The sequence below is a fragment of the Cyprinus carpio genome, chromosome A9, assembly GCF_018340385.1.
Source record: "Cyprinus carpio isolate SPL01 chromosome A9, ASM1834038v1, whole genome shotgun sequence".
Lineage (NCBI taxonomy): Eukaryota > Metazoa > Chordata > Actinopteri > Cypriniformes > Cyprinidae > Cyprinus > Cyprinus carpio.
The window spans coordinates 9,621,576-9,646,402 of NC_056580.1; the positions used below are offsets into that span (position 1 = coordinate 9,621,576).

General features: G+C 38.6%; 1 protein-coding gene across 1 annotated transcript; it reads right to left on the reverse strand.

Moving 5' to 3' along the window:
• Positions 1-1,842: 1,842 nt before the first annotated feature.
• Positions 1,843-21,616, reverse strand: LOC109065801 (transmembrane protein 198-B-like). Its single transcript, XM_042763409.1, has 5 exons — positions 21,327-21,616; positions 8,188-8,473; positions 6,117-6,692; positions 3,592-3,839; positions 1,843-3,451 (listed from the first exon to the last, which is right to left on the reverse strand). Exons 2-5 carry the CDS (start codon positions 8,354-8,356, stop codon positions 3,299-3,301), a joined length of 1,146 nt encoding a protein of 381 aa, XP_042619343.1. The 5' UTR covers positions 8,357-8,473; positions 21,327-21,616; the 3' UTR covers positions 1,843-3,298.
• Between the last annotated feature and the right edge of the window lie 3,211 nt (positions 21,617-24,827).

Here is a 24,827-nt window from a genome sequence, read left to right on the forward strand (position 1 = left end):
TATCTGCAGACTCACATCACTATAACCTTCACTCTGTCACCTTACAGTTACTTCGCTTTATACTGACAGGTTATGAAGGCATCATCATAACCTTAATGTGACTCTTTTATTAGCGTTAACTCTGACCTTTAGAAAGCCTCCAGGGGTATGTTGTGTTTCAGGCTTGCATGTCTGTTTCTGTTTCAGTGCATATAGGTTTGAAAATAAAAATGAAAAGAGAGTAATGATGCTGCAAGCTGGAGAAATCAAAACCTTTTTTAATCCTTGAATTGATCGATTTTTAAAGAAGGAATTTTTTTCCTGCAATGTTACTTTTAGTTTGATACATTTATATGGAGGCAACTGATAAAAACAAATTTAATTTTAGTCTAATTAATTTTAATCTAATTAAACTGATATAATTTGGCACAAAGCACCCCAAAGCTACAGACATGAACCAGCATGCACAGTCTTTCTTATCACCAGATTTCAAAAATATAATACACACAAAAAGTACAAAATTATCACTGAGGCGGTATGTGGACTTTCACTGCTAACTCTTCTCTTCAAACACACCCACACACACAAAAAAACATAAGCCGTTTTAGAGTTTATTGAGTAAAGAAAACACTGTTCTTATCAGTTATTAGTCTTGAGGATGACCAATAGCACCGATTTAAAATAATAATAACGAAATATAATAGAGATAGGGAGATAGGATATTGTTCCACGGCACACCTGACTACCTCGGAAACCCAAATCCTGACCCAAGTCAGGGTTAACTATTTGAAGTGTGAAAAGCTCTTTTAGGTACTAAAATGTATTTTTAAAGTACTAATATTTATTTAAGGTACCAAATAAGGATGTAAGGGTAAGCTAAGGTACAAAGCCCCGGCGATAGCTTTGTACCTTTTTTCTAAGAGTGTGGTTGTTGGTATTGTTAGTGTTGGATTAAAGATGGGCTTCTCCCTCTAAATGAAATGACAAGAAATGTCCCACACAGATTGTGGCTATTAATATAAGAGAGTACAAAACAGGCTGTAATTGGGAGCATGTAATCATGCTAAATCTAGCTGATAGTGTCTTCTAATCTAGAGAATCTAGACCGCCACAGAAAGCACATATTCTGAGCATGTACACATACATGAAAGAGAAGCTTTATCAGCTCAGCCCCCCTGTCTGAAACTCAGTGGACATAAACTAGACTCTTTTACCTTCTAAAAGATGATTGTGACCATTGCAGAAAAGCAAGGGTATATTTACATTTTGTTGAAGTAATTTACTAATTTAAACTATGCAAGAGCTCATAAGATGTGAAATTTTGAAAGACTGATAATTAAAAGGAAACCACAGCTAAAATCACATCTCTAGCTTTTCCCTTCAATTTGCAAGTAAAACAATAGGATGACAACAATTATCCATTTTAATGGGATTTTTCATTTTCCATGTAAATGAATTCTGCCCCTGCAGGGATATGCACATTTATTTTCGAAATGGAAAATTATGCTGTGCATCACAGAGCTACTTAAACATGTTTTGTCTTTATTGCTGGCGCTTTCCCGCCAGTAACTAGTTCACACGGTTTAATATGTTTCACCCCGTGCCTCAAAGGCATCAACCTCCACGTTCTTTGCCATCTATCTGCCAGCTTCTTTTGTAAACAGCAGTATGTTAAAAGGGAAATGGACACATACACACACACATGCTTGACTTCAGGAGCACAACATTTATGGTTATCGGTACTATACAAATACATGCTCAGGAATAATAAAAATAATAATAATGGTCAACATCAATTTAATTACATACAGAGCTCCACTTGAAGTCTTAATCTAATAAATTAGAAATAAATTATAATTACAAATGACTATCAATGGGACAATTCAAAAAGACAGTTCTTCAGCACACAGATGTAACCACTGATTAGAAAAAAGAAAGAAAACATTTATAAAATTAACCAAAGCACTAGCAAGAATAAAGAAATGTAAGCATATTTACATTCAGACAATGTACAAAAATATACAGGAGAGCCAAGCTGTCACTTCGAAAGGGACACAGTAAACAGAGAGGAATTTAAGACTTTGAGCCCTTTCACTACTTCAGAGTGAGGAAAAGATTAGAGTTTGACCCTTCATTGCTCCGAGAGCCCTGATAAACACAGACGGGAAACTGGGTGTGAAATCACCCCACATCCAAATATGAAGGTAAATCAGAAATTAAGACTTAACCCTGCAGCCAATCTGCTGCAGACTCACAGTATGACAAACGCTTCCACACATCCATACACCACACAAAATACTCCAAATACAGAGACAGAGAAGTCCACCATTGTAAATCTCTTCCACCCTTCTTAGGCATCTTTCTTTAATCCCTTTCAAAACTCTCTCTTGTAGGCAAGGACACTTAAATCAGTCCCATAAAACCCCTTAGTGTTCACTATTACATCGTTAGGGCTCCTCTCGATGCCACAGCCCCTGAGATTTAACTGGGAGCCAGCCAAACAGTCTCTAGATACTAAGCCTTAAACAGAAAAAAACAACTAAAAAAATAGATGTAACTACAACAAAAAAAGCAATGGTAGCACTTTGCCCACATGCACTGGCTAATGATAAACACACATTATATTTCATTATATGCTTGTGCGATAGGCTCAGACTGAACAGAGATTGTGTTCACCATACACGGTTTGACAGATTTTGTGTAGGCCCTGACACAGAGCAGATAAAGCCATTTGAAACGGTTATAAAACGATACACACTTCCCTGCCTGTGCTGTAAACATAATGTTATCTGAAACATCTTTAAAAGGTCACAAACGAACAGGAGGATTGAAGCTTGAATCTGTAAACTGGATATACGAATAGTCTCCCTGGCAGAATCCGAGCATGCTTTATGACAGTCCGGCCACAAAAAAAGCCAAAGCCATATTTGGTCCCGAGTTCAGATTGTACATTATAGATCTTCTGCAGTGGTAATGAGACCATTCTTCTCGGATGGAGTGAAACAGCAGCCTAATTATGGGAAGATGAGCAGACAAACATACCACAACCATCTTCAGCAATATATAATGGAGTTAAATGCAGGAGAACAGAGCCATACTGTGGTTCCACATTGTTTTGTAGGCAAATGATTCATTTGCTGCAAGGTTTGTGGCATTTAAACAAAAATAAAGCATGGGAATACAGCAAATCGATTTTGGTATGAAAGTCGTGTCAGCCATTGTGGCGGCTGAGGTAACCACATGCTCTAGATTTGATCCGGCCGCAAAGTTCTCGGAATGTTTTGTGCAGTGCAATTCCTGTTCAGTGAAGAGTACAGGGTCAGCCTCTCACTGCGGGGCCTGTATGGGCCGTTAGGGGCACTCGGGAGCCGTAGTCATATTCCAAATCTACAACATGTGAGCCGCCAATCAACCTGTCATGAGAGTAGCCCCTCCTGTCCGTACGTCTGTCACGGAAGTTCTGGATGTAACTCTAAAAGAGAAAGCGAACGTGTATTTAATCACTGATTAATTGAAAAGATAAGCATAGGGATTCATTTGTCAGGTTTTGCAGATCTGGTTTCAAGATAATGTGAACTGGCAGATGGATTTGAGGCGAGACAGATGACTTACCGGAGAAAGCACATCTCCATCGAAGCGGCGAATGGTGTTGGGTTTGCGGCGGTGGGTGGGCTCTGGAGGCTGGAGTTTGGGAGGAGGGTTTGGGGGAGGAGGGTTGGTCTGAATGGGGTGGTGGTACTTCTGTTGCTGTGGCGGCTGTATCTGTGGCTTTTTCTTCTTTTTCTTTCGGCATTCCCTTCTTTGTTCCTTTTGACGAATCCGCATTAACTGCACTCGTCTCTGCTGGTGACTGATAAAGACTAAAAAAAAAAACAAGAATGGAATTAAGAGAGACAGATTGTAATGGAAGAAATATTCTTACATGGCTTTAGCACATCAGGTCACCACTGCAAAACAAGAGGCGTTATTCTACTCTGTAAAGACATGATGCAGTGTGTATTGGCTGGGTCTCTCAAACAGTGGTCCAAAGCCAAGCTGATAAACAAACCGTTGAGTGTTTTGACACATTCTGCTCTGCGCAGGGCTAAATCGACATTCTGTTCTCTGTCATTATTAAAAACAGACAGATTATTTCTGCCCATTCAGTCATGGCCCTTCGTGGCCCATCTGTCAGGGAATTCATGTAATGATCTTTCTCTCTCTCTCTCTCCCCCTCAGAAAACACTCCTCCCACCCATGTCTCTATTCTTCTGCCCCTTCCTCATCACAGCCCCCTCCCCCCATTCAGCCAAACAAGGGCCCAGCTTGTAGCCATGGCAACCACCCCCCAGCGCAGTTCGTGCTGCCTGTTTTCCCAGTGCGCACTTTAATTCTGAATACTAGTGTTTTGTTTAGCCTTGCACTTGACAAGGAAAAGTAGAGTATGCATGTGCACTTTTAAAGAGATCCTGTAGATATCTGGCCATATCCTCCTTCGAATTCAACTTCCCACGATTCCGTTCTAACTGTGGGACAAGTATTCTTGTTCTTTTCAGTCATAGACCTTGATCAGGGTAGCACCATATATTTTATTTCTGGAAGGAATGAAAACTACTAGACTGTGAGGGATACAAGTGCAGTGTGTTCAATGGATTGTACTGTTGTTTCACAACACATCGACCGTTCAGCTGACAAAATGCCTTTCCAAAAAAAGAAAAAAAATTCAGTCAGTGAAAACACTTTTGAGTTATAAAAATGACATGATTTAGGACTTTTACACAGTGAGTGCCATTGTAAAGGCTGAAAGACCATCCCTCACAGCTTTGCTTTCATTTGCATTAAATTCAATATTCTAACTTGAGTTCTATGGAGAGTGGGACTTATACCCACTTTTATAGAAATTTCATGCATACTCTCTTGCGCTGCTGAAGATGTTGGTGGTTGCTTTCTACAAGACAGTGATGAAGCAATTTAAAAGTCCCCATTCATGGATTTCAGGTCAAGCCTTCCCATTGAGTCACTCGGAGACTCTATGGGAGCTTGTTTGCAGGGCACAGCTGAGCCAGTCGGATCTGCACAGGAGGACACCCATAAATAGAAAATCACCCCAAACACCAAGGTTACCCAGGGGGGATTTCAGAAAGACACCTTGTTGTAATGAAGTCCATGGAGGGACGTCCTATTAAAGGAATAGTTCACTCAAAAATATAAATTCTGCTGTTGCGAACTCATATGGCTTTCTTTCTGTTACAGAACACAAAAGAAGATATTCTGAAAAATGTCTTGGATTCTTTTGCCCATTAAATGAAAATCAGCATCCAAAACATAATAGGGCATAAAGATTTATTCACTCTTTTTGGAGCTTGAAAGTTATCGACCCCACTGACTTTCATAATATGCATCAGAGATGTGGGAATTCATTCAGCGTGACCCTCAGAATGCATGGGTGTTCTCTAATGGCTATCGGTTAAGTGTATATTGGTTGTCCACTCGTTATTGCGGTGCATTATAAGATGAAAAAATGAGTTCGCTCCATAATGTCCACTATGGATTTGGAAACCACAACAAATATCTGAACCTTCAAACACCACTTTATAAGGGTATAGGGGATGATTTCTGGTAACTCTTGAGGACCGGATCAGGAGTGGCCACCACTTGTGTTACACTAAAGGCCCGGGTTTACTTCATTTCCTGTATTCCACTCCGTTCGGCACACAGTTGGGCGCACAAGCTATTCAAAGTATACTTCACTGACCATGAGCATGGATGGATGCACTACCTAGTGGACCTATGTTCTAAAAGTACTCGCACATTAAAAGTACATACTTAGTGACTGATACCATCTCTTATGGAACACACTTGTTGGTTCGCATTGAGTTACAACTTACATGTTTTCATTTATTTTCAAGATCTGAGGTAAACTATCTATTGTTGTTTTCAGTATGGCTATAAAGGTAACACAAAATGATCAGTACCAGTACCAATGTTCTTCAAAATATCTTTCTTATCTATCTTTTGTGTTCAACAGAATAAAGAAACTCATACAGGTTTGGAACAACTTGAGGCTGAGTAAATGATGACAGAATTTTCCTTTTGGGTGAACAATTCCTTTAAGCCCCTTAACAGTCCCTTTGCCTACAATTGCTTGCCAAACTTACCTTCTGTGTGTGAATATCCTTCAGCAGTGACCTTCCACTGAATAAGAACACCCAGCAGCGCCAGCACGGGCCAGACTCCCATGACCACCCATGTGAACCAACACACTGGGCGAGGCGGATCCACCTTCACCCTCTCATAGATATACCTTGTCAAAGCAAAGAGCTCGACAAAATAATCCACAGTCACAGTCACCACAGCGGATCCAAAGACGGCAGTGGAGAGGGTGGTGAAACAGCGCTGCCACTGCAACGTGAGCACAGCAAACAGCATGCCCGAACCCAGCAGCACACCCAGGGGAAGCCACACTGTCCTCGGGTGGTAAAACTCCTCCAGAACCACCAGAGAGGCAAGGGCCACCAGTAAACCCAGGAGAAGTCCAACCATGAAAAGCCCCACGCTACGGACCAGCATAGTGACCAAACCACACAACGTGCCAATGCCCAGGCCGATGCCCACGCTGGCCTCCACACTGAGCTGAGTGTCCATGACCCTCTCCTTATAGCAAAGCATGAAGATGACGATGGAACCAAACATCAGACCCGTGAGGAACATTACAGCCTTGAAGCAGCGGTACCCTACAAGGAAGAGAAGAGAAGTTTTGGAAGAGAAGATTATTTTAGTAGTAAATGGCATCACAATAAAATATATGTTGACAACAATCATAAGCTCGGGACATTTTTATTCAATATGGATAAATCTAACAGCCTATCACACAGAAGAAATAACCGGGACAGTCACTTTTTGACTTGCATTTCAAAGTACATGCCAATTGTAAGCTACAGGTGAAAAATAACATTCAAAATGCACACTGAAACTCTGGAGGTCTTCATTGCCAAATTAAAAGCTTGTTTTAGCTTGAATTAATTAGGACAGAAATACTACTATTGTATAGTTATTTGCCTTTATAGTAAATTACTTTATGTAATTTACTGTAATATTCATATTCTTTTTTAATGAATATCGTACAACCAAGATATTTTGCATTTGTTTTCATTTATAAAGCATATAAGTTCTATTGTGCAGGACCTTATTTGACAAAAAATTTAAATAGCGTTAATTTTTATATTTTAATTTCAAGTAAATTCATTTCATTAGATAAAATTTGTAATTGATAATAAAATTTATAATAAATTTATTTTGGACCCTAAATTTAAAAACATATTCAACGTTAAAATTCATTCTCAAGGAAAAAAAAAAAATTAAAAACATAAATTGACCAAAATTCAAACAGATTTCAATGGACCCTAAATTTAAAAACATATTCAACGTTAAAATTCATTCTCAAGGTCTAACTAATATGCATAATTCAAATATTACAAAAAAAACATCACAACTTGAAATTCCAGTGATAAACGTTATGTTTGGTAACATATAATATAGATGATCAAAACATAAATAATTTATGTTTGGTAACATATGAGTGGGATGATCAGAACTGCCTTAAGTGAAGGTGTTTGTGCCATTAACGCCCATTCTATTGCTACAGTTACTGTACAAAAGTAGCTTTTAAATCAACAACAGCCTTTCATAATGCATCATGCTTTTCACTAAGAGGTTATCTGCTTTCACCTGATGCAATTTAGAACTGTTAATAATGGTCTAAATTGGCAGCAGAAGGGCAAGAAGAATGAGTAACATGTTTTAACATTTTAACAGTCACACTGGGGCCTGAATGCCACAGACAGAAGACACTCTATATGCTGCTGTTCACCACAGCTGAAATGTCCTCGATCCTCTCTCCCTCACTCTCTCTTAGCAAGTAATGGTCAGTGAAAGCAAATTTCACAGTCAAGTGAAAGTGATAAAGCTTATCTAATAGAGAGGGACATAGATTTGTCACCCTTGTCTGTTTGTCACATTCAGATGGTTATTATGTGAATTAAATTTGGCTATGAACAACCACAGCTGAAACCATGTCTGTGATAATGAGACAAAAACATAACCCATGCATTCAGGTCATGCCAGAATCTGTGCTCATTCTGAGTAATACTTTCTTACGTAAATCTACATTTCTCCAAACCAGACAGATCCCAGTCTTCTAAATATACTCGTTCATCCTTCGCAACCTACCGAAGAAGCAGTAGATGATGCCAAAGAGGCAACACATGGAGCAGACGACAGACGGGACCACCTCGTAGCGCCGTTCAATGTCCTCATCACAGCTGAACAGACGCTCTGGACTCCCATCCTGAGAGGGTGGGGAAAGCTTAAACTCCAGAATCTGGGAAGTGGACGCCATGCTGTCAGTGTGTGTTAGAGAGTGTTATGTATCTTCACGGGAGCCGAGGAAACGGGGAGAGTGGGGTCATGTGGAAGGCAGAGGGCGCAGAGAAGGTTCCCATCCACTACAATTAACCTGTTCAAAGAGATAAGAAGAAGATGTGCAGATATTAACTCAATGAGCATCAGAGAGAGTTTGACTCTACCTGTCAAAATAAACACAGTTCAGCCAGATCACATTAAAAAAAATTCTCTTTGTGTCAAGTCTAATGCCAAGCTGCTGTCAGACTCTATTAAACTCTTAGGTCAAGTAATATTTTCTCTTAATTTAGTCTTCAAAATATACAGTGGCTTTACCTGACATTTAAAAACTGAAAATGTCAGTCTGGGATAAATAACCCCTAACGTCAACACTCTGGCTCAGAAAAGCCCTAAAAGGCTTATTCAAACTGCCTTAGTAAACATAATAAAAGTATTTTATAATTCTAATCTAAAACCGAACAGTGCTGTATATTTTGTCAGTGGATTTGTGCACTGCGTTGGTTGACAGCAGTGCTTTAATTGCTTTTAAGTGCATCACACTGAGCATATTTGCCTTATTGAAAAGTCAATATTTGTTAGTGTGTACTTCAAAGAAGCAAAGTGAGCACTTGTTAATGCACAAGCCCAAAGGACAGAACAGAACATGCTCATGTTGTTTCGCAAAATATGAATTAGATTTTTTACAGGATTCCTCCTACGTTTTAGATAAAACATCCAAACACAAAAGACTACATCTCTTTGTCAGTGAGAGATTTTTCTTGCTTTAGAAATATGTACTACAACAAAAGCCTCCATCACACTACAAATGGTCCATTGCACAATACGGTTTCATGGGGGAAAACTGCTCCATTAATTTATATGCTGGTTTCCTCTGCTATTCAGACATGAGGCATTATATTATATCCATTTATTCAAAAATATATATTTTTTTCATATGATTCCAGTAGGGCTTGGTGCCGTTTGGGATGGTAATATAATGCCTGACGTCCCAAAATGCATCAAACTCTATTAAAAAAAAAAAAAAAAAAAAAAAAAAAAAAAAAAAAAGAGTATATATTTTGAATAAATTGAATACTGGTGCTGGAAAAATTGCAAATATCCACTCTGCTACTCTCAGAGGAATGCCTTATCTCTCTCTAGTCATGCTTTGATTTGGCCTGAAATGACATTATCCAACTTAAAAATAAAAAATAATTAAGCCTCTATTAAGCTCCTACATGTATCCAACTTTCACTTGGACTATGGGGTATTCATTAGTCAAATTCAGACTAAAATATCTCAAAAATACACTTTACCTTGCCCTTTGGCATTTACTGTGAATCTGACATTAACAGATATGCTTCATTAATGAACAGAGACATATTATTATCATCAGTGCCAAAAAATCTTAACTGAATAACCAGGCAGAGCATTTCTATTTATTTACATCATGACGCATGTTTCAGAACAATATAGCTCTTCAGCTCTGTGACAGAATGCTAGGAGTAACCTCAAGTTGGCAATAAGGCCAGACATTATTATTGGAAGCCTCTTGTGTTATGAGAGATTCTCCAGTGCAAATGAATGTTTTCTTGGTGCAAGAAATGTTATAGAAGCCTTTATATAACTACAATAACACCTCACTTCCTGTCTGTTTTTCATAACAACAAGTGTAATTCTGGGATGCTACAAGTTGCACAAAATACACCATTTGGCTGAGATGAGGAGAGCAACCAGCCACCATGGCAACAGCCTGAGAACCAATCAATGTTTTAGCCTTCCTTGCAGTTTTTTCAGTGGTGGAGAGTTTTCTCCTCCCCTTCTGCACCCAAGACGTGCAAATAACAACTTGGCCCACTTGGGAGAGCCTGGGAAAGAGAGAATGATTGGAAGAAATATAGATAAATCAACAACAACAAAAAAAAAGTGATCAGGAGACAAACAAAATAATAATAAAAAAAAGCTGGTAGCTGTGATTGGGAAAATGGTCATTGGTTTCTGCTGGTCCAAACTGGTCCATGCATCGGCTGGTCCAAGACAGCTTGGATGTGCCACAAACCAGATGGTTTTGTGAACATGCTGACTTGTCAATCATCCAATGACCAGCTACGACCAACTAATGGCCAGCACCAGTTATAAGAATAGTTCACCCAAAAATGAACATGCGAGTCCAAACCACAATAATCCACAAGTTATCCATTTCATGCAACTTGATTTCATGGTCGATCAACTAATAGCTTGTGAAGTGAAAACAAAGCCCTCGTTAAGGCATTTTAACTTTATACCATTGCTTCCGTCCCAAACTACAAGTCCATAATCCATAATAACATGTCCTTCAATGAAAAAAAATCCATCCCCTTGTTGCTGTTCTCTCATATCAAAATCAATCAACATATTTGTTTAGAACGGTTTTGGACTATTTTTGTTTATAAACAGTACTTGATCTGTGCATATTTATCTACTGTGCAACTCTGTTACTGGAGTAAAACTTGTATTTTAGCTGAAAGCTCTTCAAAGTTAAAAATGTCTTAAAGTGCCCCTATTATGCCATTTTTAAGGTTCGGACCGTCAAATTAAAAGTCCTGCCATGAACGCATCAGCCAAACAGAAAAACGTATCGGCCAATGCCGATATTTGAAAAATGCCAAATATGCAAAACTACATGCAAGGTCAAAAAAAGCTTTTGTTTTCACAAAATATGCATTTAATATCACCTAATTTTCCAATGATTCTTAAACGATTCGATACTCTGATTGGTCAGATGGCCCAGTCTGTTGTGATTGGTCTACCGTGTACAGCCCGTGTTGGAAACGATATGCCCATTGCCATAGTTCTGTATTTAGAACGCTTGATAGAAAATATGAACATCTATTATTTATCATACTTCCAGGCTGTGATTCAGAGGAGCCAGCTGGTCCAAATAAACTGAGTACTGAGTCATCTTTCAAGAGCAAGTGTTTTGTGAATCCCGCGTTGAACTCCCTGAGATTATATAAGCAATCGTCAGTAAAATGACGGGAACACAAAAAAGACCGGGGTTGTACTGCTCTGGTACAGTGAAAAAAAATTTCACCACTGATTCTTTATAGCCTCACCATTCGGAAGTGAAAATAAAATGAATTTACTTTCACAGCGTAGGACACAGTGTCTTCTCAACACAAACAAGCTACAGTGTTTGAGGGCGGGTCAAGTTGTTTGCAGCCGACCAATGTAGAACATAGGCGGGTATTATGTAAACGTGTTACCCCGTAACGTGTAGCCATCACAGAAGCGGGATTCAAATTACTGACGACTCATTTAGGCTGTTCAGAGTTGATTCTTTCTTTTGAGAGACAATACCTTTATTTATCATGCACTTTCGGCTTTCCAACTTTGCACATCATTTACATTCACATACAGCTGCATTACACAAAGCATGAAAGGCAATATTTGAAATGGCATAATAGGGGCATAATGGCAATCACTTTAATGATCGATTTATTAATTACAAACAGGCAGCTTGACACTTCACAAGATGTTAATAGATGGACTGGAGTAGTGTGGATTATTATGATGTTTTAATCAGCTGTTTGGACTCTCATTCTGACGGCAACCATTTACTGCAGAGGAACCATGTCCATTAGTGAGCAAGTGACGTAAAGCTTAATTTCTCCAAATCTGTTCCAATGAAAAAAAAAAAAACTCATCTACATTTCAGATCACCTGAGGGTAAATACAATTTTCAGTCAATTTAAATTTTTGGGTGAATTATTCCTTTAATAACCAACCTGGATCACCAGGAAACCAGCAACCATGTTCTAAAGCTACCAGCTTAAACTGGAACAGAGAAAAACAGATGTAGATGAGAAGAGAGAGAGAGAATTTTATTAAGCCATGTTTGCCTTCATCCATGCACGAGTAAACTTGTAGCACACAGTTCAAACAGGCTCGTGTTACAACAAGGAAAAAGAAATTGATCTCGACCAACATTTCACAACAACTTTCAGCACTCAGGTGAAAAATTCATCAATTGGATGGAGAGACAGAAATAGAGAACATTACATGAAATTTCACCACTGGAATGGCCTGGGAAAACCACTTTCAGGTATTACTTTCAGGTATTATCTCCATGCAAGGAGCATTATTCAATGCCAACTGTCTCAGAGGACAATAATCTGTCTTCAACGTCTTTCCAATCACTAAAAAAAATTTCTGTTATTCTCTTTTTATCTTCTGATGGTACCTTAGGAAGGTCCCAGTGCACTTCAGATCATGAGCAATGAGTCCTTGTCTGCCTCAGGTGTAGATGTCAGTCATGATGTAGAACAAAAGGCTCTATTGAGCTTGCAACTTCACATTAATATTTTACAGGCTGCTGAAAGGCCCGCAGAGAAAATGTCAGCAGAATGAAGCTCAAATCATTTATTATGCACGTGTATATAGATTGTATATGTGTCCTGTGCATCAGATTGAAAATGGCAGATCAATGTAAACAGCTGTCCGGATGAACAAAAACAGACAATGTGATGGGCTTGAGAACAGCCTCTGGAGACAGTCTCTAGAACTAGCAGCCTTGCTTGAGAGCACAAAGAATGAAAAACATTGTGGAAAATTAGCCCAGATCTGTGCTACAACCAGCCCCATGTGTGCATCTAGGTAACTGCTACAGCAGTCACTCGGCACCTGGTGGTCCTGAACATGCATCATGCCCCCTATGTCTGCAATAATGTGGGACACTGGATGCACAATTCACAGATGACAGAATCAGGTAAACACCCATCCAGCTTGAAAGAAAAACAGCATAATGCTTCTGTATTCCATGTAAAGAGATGTAGAAAGGAGAAAACTCAATTACTTAAGTTAAGGACAATCCCTTATTTAAAACTAATTCTCTCTTATTAAAGGAATAGTTCACCCAAAATGAAAATTATGCCATCATTTATATACCCTTATATTGTTCCAAAACTGACTTTGTTTCTGCTGTAGATATAAGATATTCTGGGAAATGTCTTGGTGTGTTTTTGTCCACACAATTGAAATCAAAGGACACTAAAGATTAACATTCTTCAAAATATCTCGTGTTCTACAGAGGAACGAAAGTCAAACTGGAACTAACTAAATGGAACAATAGCATTTTATGTATTTAGAAATAACCGAATCTATCCTACTTCCTACTAATTACTTCAATAAGACATGTGGCCAAGTTGCTGAACAGCAAGCAGATGCAGTTGATGTATTCATGTGTTAATGAATTCATCATTTAGCTCTGTTTTTGTAGATTTAATAAATTGTCTCTTTGGGTGTTCTTAAATTTATGTTTTCATGGGACATCAAACTTTTATTTCAAAAGATCAAGAAAATGTGATTTATGCACTGTATGACCCATTTTAAGTCATTCTAAGGTCAATACTAATCATATTTTCTACTCTGGTTAGAGGAACATCTGCAGAATGGTTTTAAACACGGCAAAGTGTTTGAAAGCGGGCTGAGAGTGCTAGCTCTTAATGGTAGCTGAAAACTTAATGAAATTAGCCAAAACATAAATATAAATCAAAAGACAAGCTTTGTGTGAGAATAGTCCGTCTTTGTGGGCCTAGCTATTGCTCACGGTCATTTCAATCCCACTATGAGCTAAACTAACAGGTTCAAGAGCTACAGAAGGAAGCCTCAATAATCCTTCTGCACATACACTAAACGCTGAATCCCAGCACCCCATTCATTAGCTCCCTGCAGAGCACTTGCAGGTGTGGAAGGCAGCATCTGACAGGTAAAATGTACTGCTCCTGCTCTCTCAACAATCACTTACTCGTCTGGAACGAGAGCAGATACCAGCCGAGGCTTTGAGCAATGGAGATAAAGGTGCATACTACTAAACTGTCCATTTCTTATTGCGCGGCATGTAGTCACCATTGTGGAGGTCTCCCTGGCGATGGTTGCCAGGTTAAAGGGACAGACAGTGGTCGTGTAGAGAAATGTGAGCGGCTGAACGGAGGGGTGGGTAAGCGCGCAAGGGAATAAAAGAGAGGAAGTGTTGACGTGTTTGTCTGTGAGATAAAGAGAACGGACATGTATATTTGAGAGGGAAGGGTATTTGTGTTTGTGTGTTTGAAAAAGAAAGAAAAGGAGAGCGAGTGGTTGGACTGAGTGATTTAGCGGACAAGGCGATGGCCCTGCTGAACCTCGTTAATCCTGTTGAGAGCTTCTGCTCTAAATTCCATTAGCACTGGACTGCTTTTCCTTCTGGGTGTTTGTATGCTGTGTGTATGTGGTCATGTGCAAACTGATGTGTGTGTCTTTCAGTCTGGGATTCTTCAGTTTTATGCCCTGGCCGTCGGCTTGAAACAATGACTAACCCTAACACAGCCCCACTGTGCGTTCTGAGTCAGAGGGGAGAGAGAACAACCATGGAGACTAACACAGCAGCCAGTCAGCTCTGCAAACATCATGACTTCCATAGTAGGGATGTTCATTTAGGTTATTTTTCCTAACCGACGCTCGTTAACCGATTATTAACTGCTAACCAACAAGATGATTTTAAATTAGAATTGAATTAAATTAGAAAGGATCAGTGTCTGTGACCCATTAAAAATACTAACATTTGTTTCCCGGGGATTAATTTTACATGCCAAAAAGCAGCAAACAACAGAACATGAGGATTCACATGCTCATCATATCACATCACGCACCTGCAGCGCAGAAAAACATAATAAAGCTAGGCTATATTATATATATATATATATATATATATATATATATATATATATATATATATATATATATATATATATATATATATATAAATGAATAAATAGGCCTATATGAGAAATATATTTTGACTTAATAAATTAAGAAAATGAATGAAAAACGCTGTTTCGGTTCATTTTTGTGCTGCACGAAAGGAAACCAGATGGCAGAAAGCGGCATCCTATTTTTCTTTAGGCTTATTTTACGCACAAAGATATGTTTTTATTGTGAATGTACACAAATAAAGGCAAACCGTTCACAATTCTGATTATCTAATTGATTCTTGGGATTTATGAATCGACATTGTTTCATAAAAATGAGAATCAATTAAAATCGCGAAATTAATATTTCTTACCCAGACCTAGTTTTCAGTGAACTTTCAAAATGTCCTATTTCTTGAGAAAACATGAAAATGCAGGGTTTTTTTGTTTTGTTTTTTTACAATGTACATTTTTTTTTATTTACAGTTTAGACTTTTTTTTGCTGATTTATTCAAATATGTTTTGTGTCAAATACTATGTGATTTTTGGTAATCGAGATCTGGCAGTAACCGCATATTTTCACATTTCATTTTCATAAGCTCTATGTATGTACACTGATCAGTTTTTATATGAATAAAAGTCTAAATTAATTCTGTTCATCACGATATCTTTAAGAATTTTAAAACATCAAGGTTTTGGTGTAATGGACTTTGGGGCAGAAATGTATCAAGTTTTATTAAAAACATAATTTGTGTTTCAAAAGTAAACAAAGGTATAATGGACTTGGAATTACAGGAGGGTGACTGATTACACAATTTTAATTTTTGGTTGAACAATCCATATAATGGTGCTTTTCTTAGTTTTTTTTTTTTTTTTTTTTAGTTTTTTTTGGAAGTTGACAGCAGATGGTTACCGTGAACTCTCAAAGTACATCAAAAGCTGCATGAGGACTATTCAATAACAGCATATGGGTTTGGAACAACATCAGGGTGAATGAATAATTATCAAATTTAAATTTGTGGATGAACTACTCCTTTAAGACTGCACTATATGTGTGTGTGTCTATCTGATTTGAGTGTGTGATTATGAGTCCAAACATCATTAGCAACACAATCACCACCTTAGAACCAGTGCAGCAGACTTCAGATCAGAACTGGTCTACTCAGTTACACATCAGTCCTGTACGGCTCGAAATGCTACAGAGCAGAACACACCGATCTAACATTTTCAAAAGAAAAAAAAAAGTAGATTGCATCAGCATGGGGGCTAACAGAGCATTTACTCAATGCTCTTGGCACACAGTCAAGCTGGGAGGCCCCTGGGTGAACCCCTCCAAACTCATTCCACTTTCACAGACAGGACAAAGGAAAAGCGAAAAAGAGTCTGAGGTTTGCAATAAAAACTAGTGACTTTAAAGAATACACAGCAAGAAGTCTAAGAAAAAACAACAACAACAACAACAACAAAAGCAGTGGCATTTCACACTCCTGATCCAGCAATTCATCATCATCTGCTGTTCATTATATTCATTGTTTCATTAGAGGCCCATTTACCTCTGATTGCTCTTGATTGTGCTGTGGGTGTATCAGTAATCAATGGGCCCCAGCCACAATCAGTTGTTAGCATGTAAATCTGAGCAAGTACATAACATAATTACGTCTGAGCCTTGGATTCACATTACATTTGTCCCAATACACCTGTGGAGCAAGCATATTCTTATGCACACACACATACAAACCATCAAGCTTACAAAAGGACTGGGAGACCTCTGTCACATACTTTGTGTCCAAATCAAATGCTTTGGTGATTTTCCCAGGCTTCTCTCGGGATGATACAGAGCATCTATTTAGCTTTTCTTGGCTTGGCCAGGAACAGAGTCTCTGACAGTACACTAGAGCAGAAGGGGACAGAGTAAAGACAGGCCTGAGGGAAGAGAGGGTGCTATCCGGCATGCACAGGAAGAAAAAAATCTAAAAAACAGGAATAAAGAGGAACGGGCAGATAAAGAGCTATTTTATGGGAGATTTATGGAGGAAATACATAAAGTGCATCATTCTCCCCTGCAGTCAGGAAAAAACACATTAAAAATCATAATAAGCGCATGAAAAGAATAGCTTAAGAATAGTTAAGATCATGTGATTTTGGCCAAATCCCACTTATGAAGACCTCTGAGCTTTTGAGGCTGAAATTTAAAGCAATGTCAGAGAAGAGTATAATAATTAGAAGAAATCAATGGGGAAAATGAAATTTAGTCAGAAAAACTGGAGGCTTGTATAAGTCACCACGGAATTAAAATCGACAATTCTTATTTTTAATAGAATATCACAGTGTTTATTATAAATTATTTATCCGTGCACTTCCATATTTCAATGCCTACTGTATCATATTTGATACACAAATTTCTAAGGCCCATGAATTGCCAACATGGTCAAAAATTTGCTGAAAAACCTGTTGTACTCAATATGCTACATTTCTTTTGTCATCTTGTTATACTTTTTAGCAGAGGCCTTTTAGTAAAATTCTAAAAAAAAAAAAAGAAAATGCATGAAATGCTTTGCCCCCCACACTAAAACAAGCCTTAGATCAATAAATGAAGCATTTAAATATGATCTTACTAAAACATATTATTGGGAGATATAAAGTGACAAATGCCATTTATATGCAAGTAGACTACTATACTGTTATAAAGTTCTCATTTACATTCTCATTCTGGCCATATTAATATCATCAACAGTACCAAATTGCTCACTTTGGACTTCTAAAAAAAAAAGAGTTTTTTTCCCCTCCTCAAATATGAGCTCTATATTCTCCTATATAATATTTTTCAAAAGTAAAAGCCTAATTTATCAATATCATACTCAACAACGATCCAATGATAGAAGCAGTTCCCAATGGACAAAATCAAGTCCCACGGTAGATTTTTTCTACTTCAAGAAGCCGTTTCATAATATGTCACAACAGCAAAGAAAAGACGATCACAATATCCTTTTCATATTTCAGCAGGAAGAATTAGCCTCTTTAATCCAGCTGAGCTTTTAAAATCACAACTCCTGATTTAACCAACAGCAAAGATAAATCCAAACATCCTCAAGATATAAATACCCATTTCACTTCTTGCCTTGGAGTCTTCTGGTGATTTTCACTGGGGTTGAGTCTGTGAGATGAAGATCTAAATAGGCTTTTCTCAGATTAAAGTGTCCCTCCTCAGCCAAGTCCAACATTACGACTACAACTCAAGTCTAAAAACAAACATTAGCTTAACCGTCATCTGTTGCTTAAACAATCTTCTTACCCATTAAGAAGCTTGAAATTTGGCTTGAACTGATAAATTAAGTTATCAGAAATCCATCTACCAATAAATGTAGGCAGCTGATAATAAAATGACTCCAGTTCAAGCTCATACAAAAATCATTTCTTTTTTCCCCACTTGAGAGAACACTGTGAAGCCAAACAAAGAAAGACACTTAGCTCTCACATCCACAGCAAAGAACACAGGGTGGTGTGCTAATTTGAACCATAAATCTCAATGGCATGGCAGGGAAACAGTAGATAGATGTACAATATTCACTGGGGAATATTTTGCCTGGCTCTTATATCATTACATGACTCACCAAACATCTGCTCTAATGTATCATATTATAGAGTACAAACTTAGAGACATTTAAAGTCTTTTTAAAACCAAGGACGAATAAAAAGATGAGTGATGTGCATATGAGACTATTCTAATCTGCCAGTATTTTTTCCCAAGCACAAAGACGTGTTGCTTGCAGAAGACAGAAAAACTGATCGGAGACAAATGCGAGATAGGGATGGAAAGCTAATTCAACTGTAGATCAGTGCAAGAACAGATCGAAGAAAAGAGACAGCAGATGTAATGGAAAATGCTTCGTCACAAAAAAGGATTACAGATAAACTGCATGAAAATTTCCGTCCTCTTGTGAAGCATGAGTTATTATTTCCCTGCATTAAAAAAAAGTTACGGCAATGGATATCTGAAAAGCATTTTTTATATATCCATATTTTAATGGTTTAATGATATCTTTAAATCAGTTTGATTTTTTATTTATTAATAAATCCATAATATATAGTACAGAGAATGATTTATAATGTTTTAGAATTGGAATTGAACACTTATGGTCTTATTGATTGGTTGAATAAGGCCAGCTTCAGAAAGTCTCAAGTGTTGGTGCATGCAGAAACTATGACTGCTGGGCAGAGCAGCAGTGAGATGGATTTATCATTGACTTTCTCCTGCTCTCCCACTCACCTCTCTACGTGTCTCTTTCCGTTCTCCCTGCTCTGGCCTATCATCATGCATTCTTCTCTCTGCAGTATTCAAATCCATTCATTCTTTGCATCACATGATCTCGTTCTTTCTCACTATCTCTCCTTCGAGCATCCTCTTCCACTCTCCCTCAAATCAAAGAGAGAAATGTTTGGTGTGCTGCAGCCGGACTCAATTAGACATGGATCTCTGAGGGGCACTGCTGCTTCCTTCATCCATCTATTATTACATAACAGTAATCACTATGGAAAACGGCACTTGGCTTTCATACAACTTCACTCTCTTCGTATTTTTTCCAGTCCACCGGTTGTATTATAATCCTTGAACAGATGAGGTCATTTCTTTATAATTTTGTAACAATATTTCCTTACATAATCACGCTGTCTTGTTTGTGGAAAAAGCTTTGTTTTTCATAAATGTTTCATAATAGTGGTGGGAAAATGACCAGCCTTATAATATATCAGTTATCCATGGCACATTAGAGGTGTTCAGCAAATCGGCAATAAAAGCTTTTAGAAAATGTTCATGTTTTTTCTTTAGTAAAAGCTCTGTTATTCATCCAAAAATAGATCAAATTTATTCACATAAATTTCTGATGCAAGGTCCCACTCTGCCCAAATCAGAAATCTGCCACAAAACAAAAAAGAAAAAAGAGAAAGAAACCTAACCCTGACAGCACACGTACATCTCGGAGACATTTATTTGAAGTCTGCAAGACGCATATTTTAGAGCGTTTGCTCATCTGTAATACGTCTATAGGACGTTTCCTATCAGATGTCAAATAGACGTTTAGAAAATCTCTTTAAGATGTTTATGATTTAGAATGTATGACATCTTAGAGACGTCTATTAGATGTTTGTACACAGCAGATGCTTTTCACATGAAGCGATCTTTAACAGACATCTCCCAGACATACGTGTGTTATTTGGGTGAGCTATCTAGGAATACAAGAAAGGATGCAAAATGTTTCTATACGTATATAGAAAAATACACACATATACACTCTTAAGAAACATTTTTTCCATCCAAATTCCATCCAAGGGGCTGAAATGTTAAAGTAAGCATGATGTTTTCAATTAACTGTATTTTATTATTTGTATTCGAACATGACTTTGGAATTTGTACTTAATTTGCATTAATGTAGAATTCACACCGATTTTCTCACGCCTTAAATTATATATTTATTAGACAGTCAATCCTATCAATCCTAAAGTATCCCAAAGATATCGGTACCAGTAATCAGTAAACAAAAGAGGAAGAAAAAAACAATTATGTAACAAAACTATAATTAGTTTTGATACTATAAAACTATATATTAAACTATATAGTCACCTCAGATTTAATATAATGCAATAGTTCGTCAAGCAATATGTTTTTGGTAAAGTGTGGGTACAGGATTACTACAGTGACGAGATGACAAAACAATAAGCGAGTTCTGTCGTGAGAAACACGTGAAATCGAGCAGGAGATCAATCCCGCTTGTTTTCACGGCGGGATACCTTCATTAGTGTACGTGAAAACCGTTTGTGCACAACCAAGAACTATGCAGTTCCTATTGTGATAGCAGCTTATTGCTGCTCCCATGACACAGTACTCAGCTGCTGTGCACGCCATTGGACAAAAACAGCCACATATACGGCACAATGTATACAGCGCGAGAAACAAAAGAACACGCACACAATGGACTGAACAATGAGTGACGACGAATCCGCTGCCAAAAACTGTTATCACATATAGATATATAAAAGGCGAAAATACTCTACAAAGCTCTTTTGTCTTGTGATACTTCATTTTAACATTTTAATCCAGCCCACCGTAATCAAACGCTCTGTGGACAAAGGACTCAACAAACCCTCCAACATACAACCTTCTAGTGATTAGTATCTTCATCTTCAAAGACTTTTTCGCGATTTATTAAGGTTTGAAAACTTCTTTGGTTACAAAGAAAAATCTCGGTAATAAAACGACACAAAACTCACCTTTGTGACAGCTCGAGATCAGTGGTTTTCGCTGCTTACACACTTACAGTTTTAGCATCCTCTGTGGCGAAGGTTTCCTCGTTCCGAGGCATTCAGAATCCGGTCTGTGATCTTATAAGACAACCGGTGTGTCACGGTATTACGCCTATAGTATGGAAAGCCTATAGTACTGATTCGGTATTAGCATTTGCCTGCATTTTTGCCATCCCTCCGGTTTCCTCTCTTTCTAGCGTTTGTCTGATGGCACTCAGTGTTTTCATTTTGATTCACATGCTCCGTGTCTTTGGAGTGTACCATTCACTTAAGAGTGGGGGGGGGAGGTGCACAACGGGGGCCTCAGTGAATGAAGCACCCCATTCAGTATTAGTTTTAACAAATTGTCCATTCGTGTAAGGATATACTTTAAATTCTGGATGTGCAAAATGTTAGTGTAAACAATATAACTGTAAGTGGGAAAAGTAAATGCAACCACACAACGTGTAACGTGACGTGACAGCCTTCTAACAACGTTATGGCAACATGCTGAAAATTGCAATTTGTTGTATGCTGAATGTTGTCACAAAGCTGTCACAATGTTTATTTTTTTCAAACCTTCAACATTTTTTATTTATCTATTTCTCATCAAATAACCTAAAAAAAAAAAAACAACAAAAAAAAAAAATTAATTAAAAAATAAAAAAACAATATAAACAGGTTATTATAGTAAACTTTCTTTCAATTAGACATAATTCTCACGTACAAAATATTTATGCCAACACTATATTAATGTAATTGATTTCCTTTTCAGCTGTCACCACAAGATCCATCGAGCAAATGAGACACGGAATGCAATAAGTCCACTAACCCTATAAAGCTTGCAGTATCATGTTTGATATGTACATTTCTAAGGGCTCTAAAATATCAGCATGATCAAAACTTTGCAGAAACTTGTTGTACACAATCAATCCCTCTGTTTGATTTGGTTTATTTTTTTCGAGATGAACATTTACTATTTTCATAAAATAAATTTAAGAATAACTTGTTATATTGTTAGTAATATTTCGAGATGAACATTTACTGGACTGAAGCAACTTTAGTGATTATCTTACTATTGGTTATTTTGATTACCCATACATTTTTTTTTATTATTTTTTTTTTAGGAAAGGAAAACATGCATGAAAATGTAAGTATCAAATATGATAGTACGACAGGCTTTGAAGAGCGTTTATGTTCATCTCTCAATCATCATTGTGTCACGAAGTGACTTTGAGGGCGGAACCAAAGTGAGAGGAGAAGTTCCGCCCGGACCGGAAATGTGTAAGCCCTTGTCACTTCCGGGAAAACCCCGAACGCTCCAAATCCAAGGGAAATCTGCAGCAGGTGTGTCCAATGATGTGGCGATTGCAGACAGGGCAGTTCATGGGGTATAAAGAGGGCATCGAGGATACAGGAAGGGGTGTTGTTTTTTGGCCTCAAGGAACGCCACAAGTGGGACGGAGTGTTTGGGCGCTGGAGTAGGGCGAAGCATGATGAGAGTAATTGTGGAGTCGCTAAAGCGAATTGGAGGATTTGAAAACCGGCCACTGGAACAGGTTTGCCAAAGTGAAGTTTATGGAAAGAAGCCGTACTCACTCGTGTCTGTTGTACGAAGGTTGCCGTAGAGAAATAGTGACATTGTGGAACAACGAAGACCTTTCTGGGCGTTGCACGAAGCTGGGGAGAGAAAGAGAGCGGTGAGGAGACCAGTATTACGAAGATGTGAGTACTTTGGATTGCTTAGATTGTTGTGTTATCTGGATGAGAAAGGGAGCGGGAGAGGACCTATCACGAAGATTGTGAGTACATTGGATTGTTTACATATTCCTTGCTTCATACTTGGATGTGGATATTGTTGGAGTGATTAACAGCTTTGAGCGGCCCCATCGTTGGAGGACGAGACGAGTGGGTGAGCCGAAGTAGAGCGTGGGTGAATGGATGTTATTTGGCTGTGGCCACACCGTAAAGTTTGGAACACTTACCGTGACAGCGACTGCAAATTCCTCCAGGACGAAATCCCGACCGGGTGTGGAGTACCGACCTTAAAAATCACTGAAGTGTTGTGTAGTGCAGTGGGTGAGTCTGTCTTTGACGTGTGTGCACTAAAGCTTGCAGTGCTGTGCCGTGGTCCCTGTTGTCTGTACTTGCCCTCCGGCCGAGAAAAGTTCCTGTTGGAAAGAACGTAGGCTGCCGTGGCGGTGCCCACCTATTCCACCCTACGCCCGCCCGCCATATAACTCCGTTCTCCGGACCCAGCTTGAAGGTGAAGCGCGAAAGCAAAACAAGGTATTGTGCGGATTTGTGGGAAAAGCTATATTGCCCTTGAATACGCCCTGTAAAGGCCCAGCGTGAAGATACAGTCACTTGTTGAATACTTACCTGTCTGTACGAGCTAAAAGCTATTGTCCTTGAATACGCTCTGTAAGCCCCAGCGTGAAGATACAGTCACTTGTTGAATACTTACCTGTCTGTACGAGCTAAAAGCTATTGTCCTTGAATACGCCCTGTAAGCCCAGCGTGAAGATACAATCACTTGTTGAATACTTATCGTCTGTACGAGCTAAAAGCTATTGTCCTTGAATACGCTCTGTAAGCCCAGCGTGAAGATACAGTCACTTGTTGAATACTTACCTGTCTGTACGAGCTAAAAGCTATTGTCCTTGAACGCTCTGTAAGCCCAGCGTGAAGATACAGCTACTTGTTGAATACTTATCCGTCTGCACGAGTTAAAAGCCATTGTTCTGGAACACAACACCGCTCAGTAAGCCTAGTGTGAAGAGTCAGTCACTTTGCTCAATACCTATCTGTGTTACGAGTAAAAAGTTACTCGCTTCGGATATACCGGGGGACATCCAGGGGCATTTGGCCTAGTTACCTTGCTACAAAAATCCTTACCGTTGTTACTTACCTGTGCCCTCAGGGATTTGTGTGTCACCTTATACTTCCTAGGAGTCTAGAATGGAGGAGCTGTCCAGACGCTGGTGAAGTACAACCCAAAGAGCAAAGAAGCTAGGAACAAGGCATTCTTCTCCGTTTTATCTATTACTCAACTGTGTGTTCTGTTGCCTTCAGGAGAAGAGAAGGGGCGCCACGGGAAATCAAAGCCGCTAAGGAAGGACTTAGGATTAGTCAAGACTTGGTAGAAGTTCTGCGAAAGGACGAAAGAGCCCTTTGCCCCCCCCCTCCCCTTGTGATTACTTACCAAAAGACCTCCAGAGTTCTCAGCTCAGTTCCCTCCTGCCAAGAGACGAAGATCAAAATTTTAGATTCCCCTTTTCTCCTTTTCTTAGATTACCTTTTTAAATAATTTAAATAAAGTTGTTTTAAATTACCCTTAACTTATCTTGTGTGTCTGGTCCTTGGGGTGATCTTTGGGACCTCCTCGAGGTGGAAGTCGGGAAGGGGCGTGACTCGCAACACCTGTGGTCCGCTCCGACCTGTGACAATTGTACTGAAGGCACTATATGCTTTGCCCCATACAATGAA

What these genes read in the sequence shown, in the direction of transcription:
- LOC109065801 (XM_042763409.1), bottom strand. Translation starts at nt 8,356, where the DNA reads ATGGCGTCCACTTCCCAGATTCTGGAGTTTAAGCTTTCCCCACCCTCT. An exon ending in CATCATCTACTGCTTCTTCG is followed by an intron (nt 6,693 to 8,187) that starts GTAGGTTGCGAA and finishes TCTTCCTTGTAG; the next exon opens with GGTACCGCTGCTTCAAGGCT. An exon ending in ATGGAGATGTGCTTTCTCCG is followed by an intron (nt 3,452 to 3,591) that starts GTAAGTCATCTG and finishes TTTCTCTTTTAG; the next exon opens with AGTTACATCCAGAACTTCCG.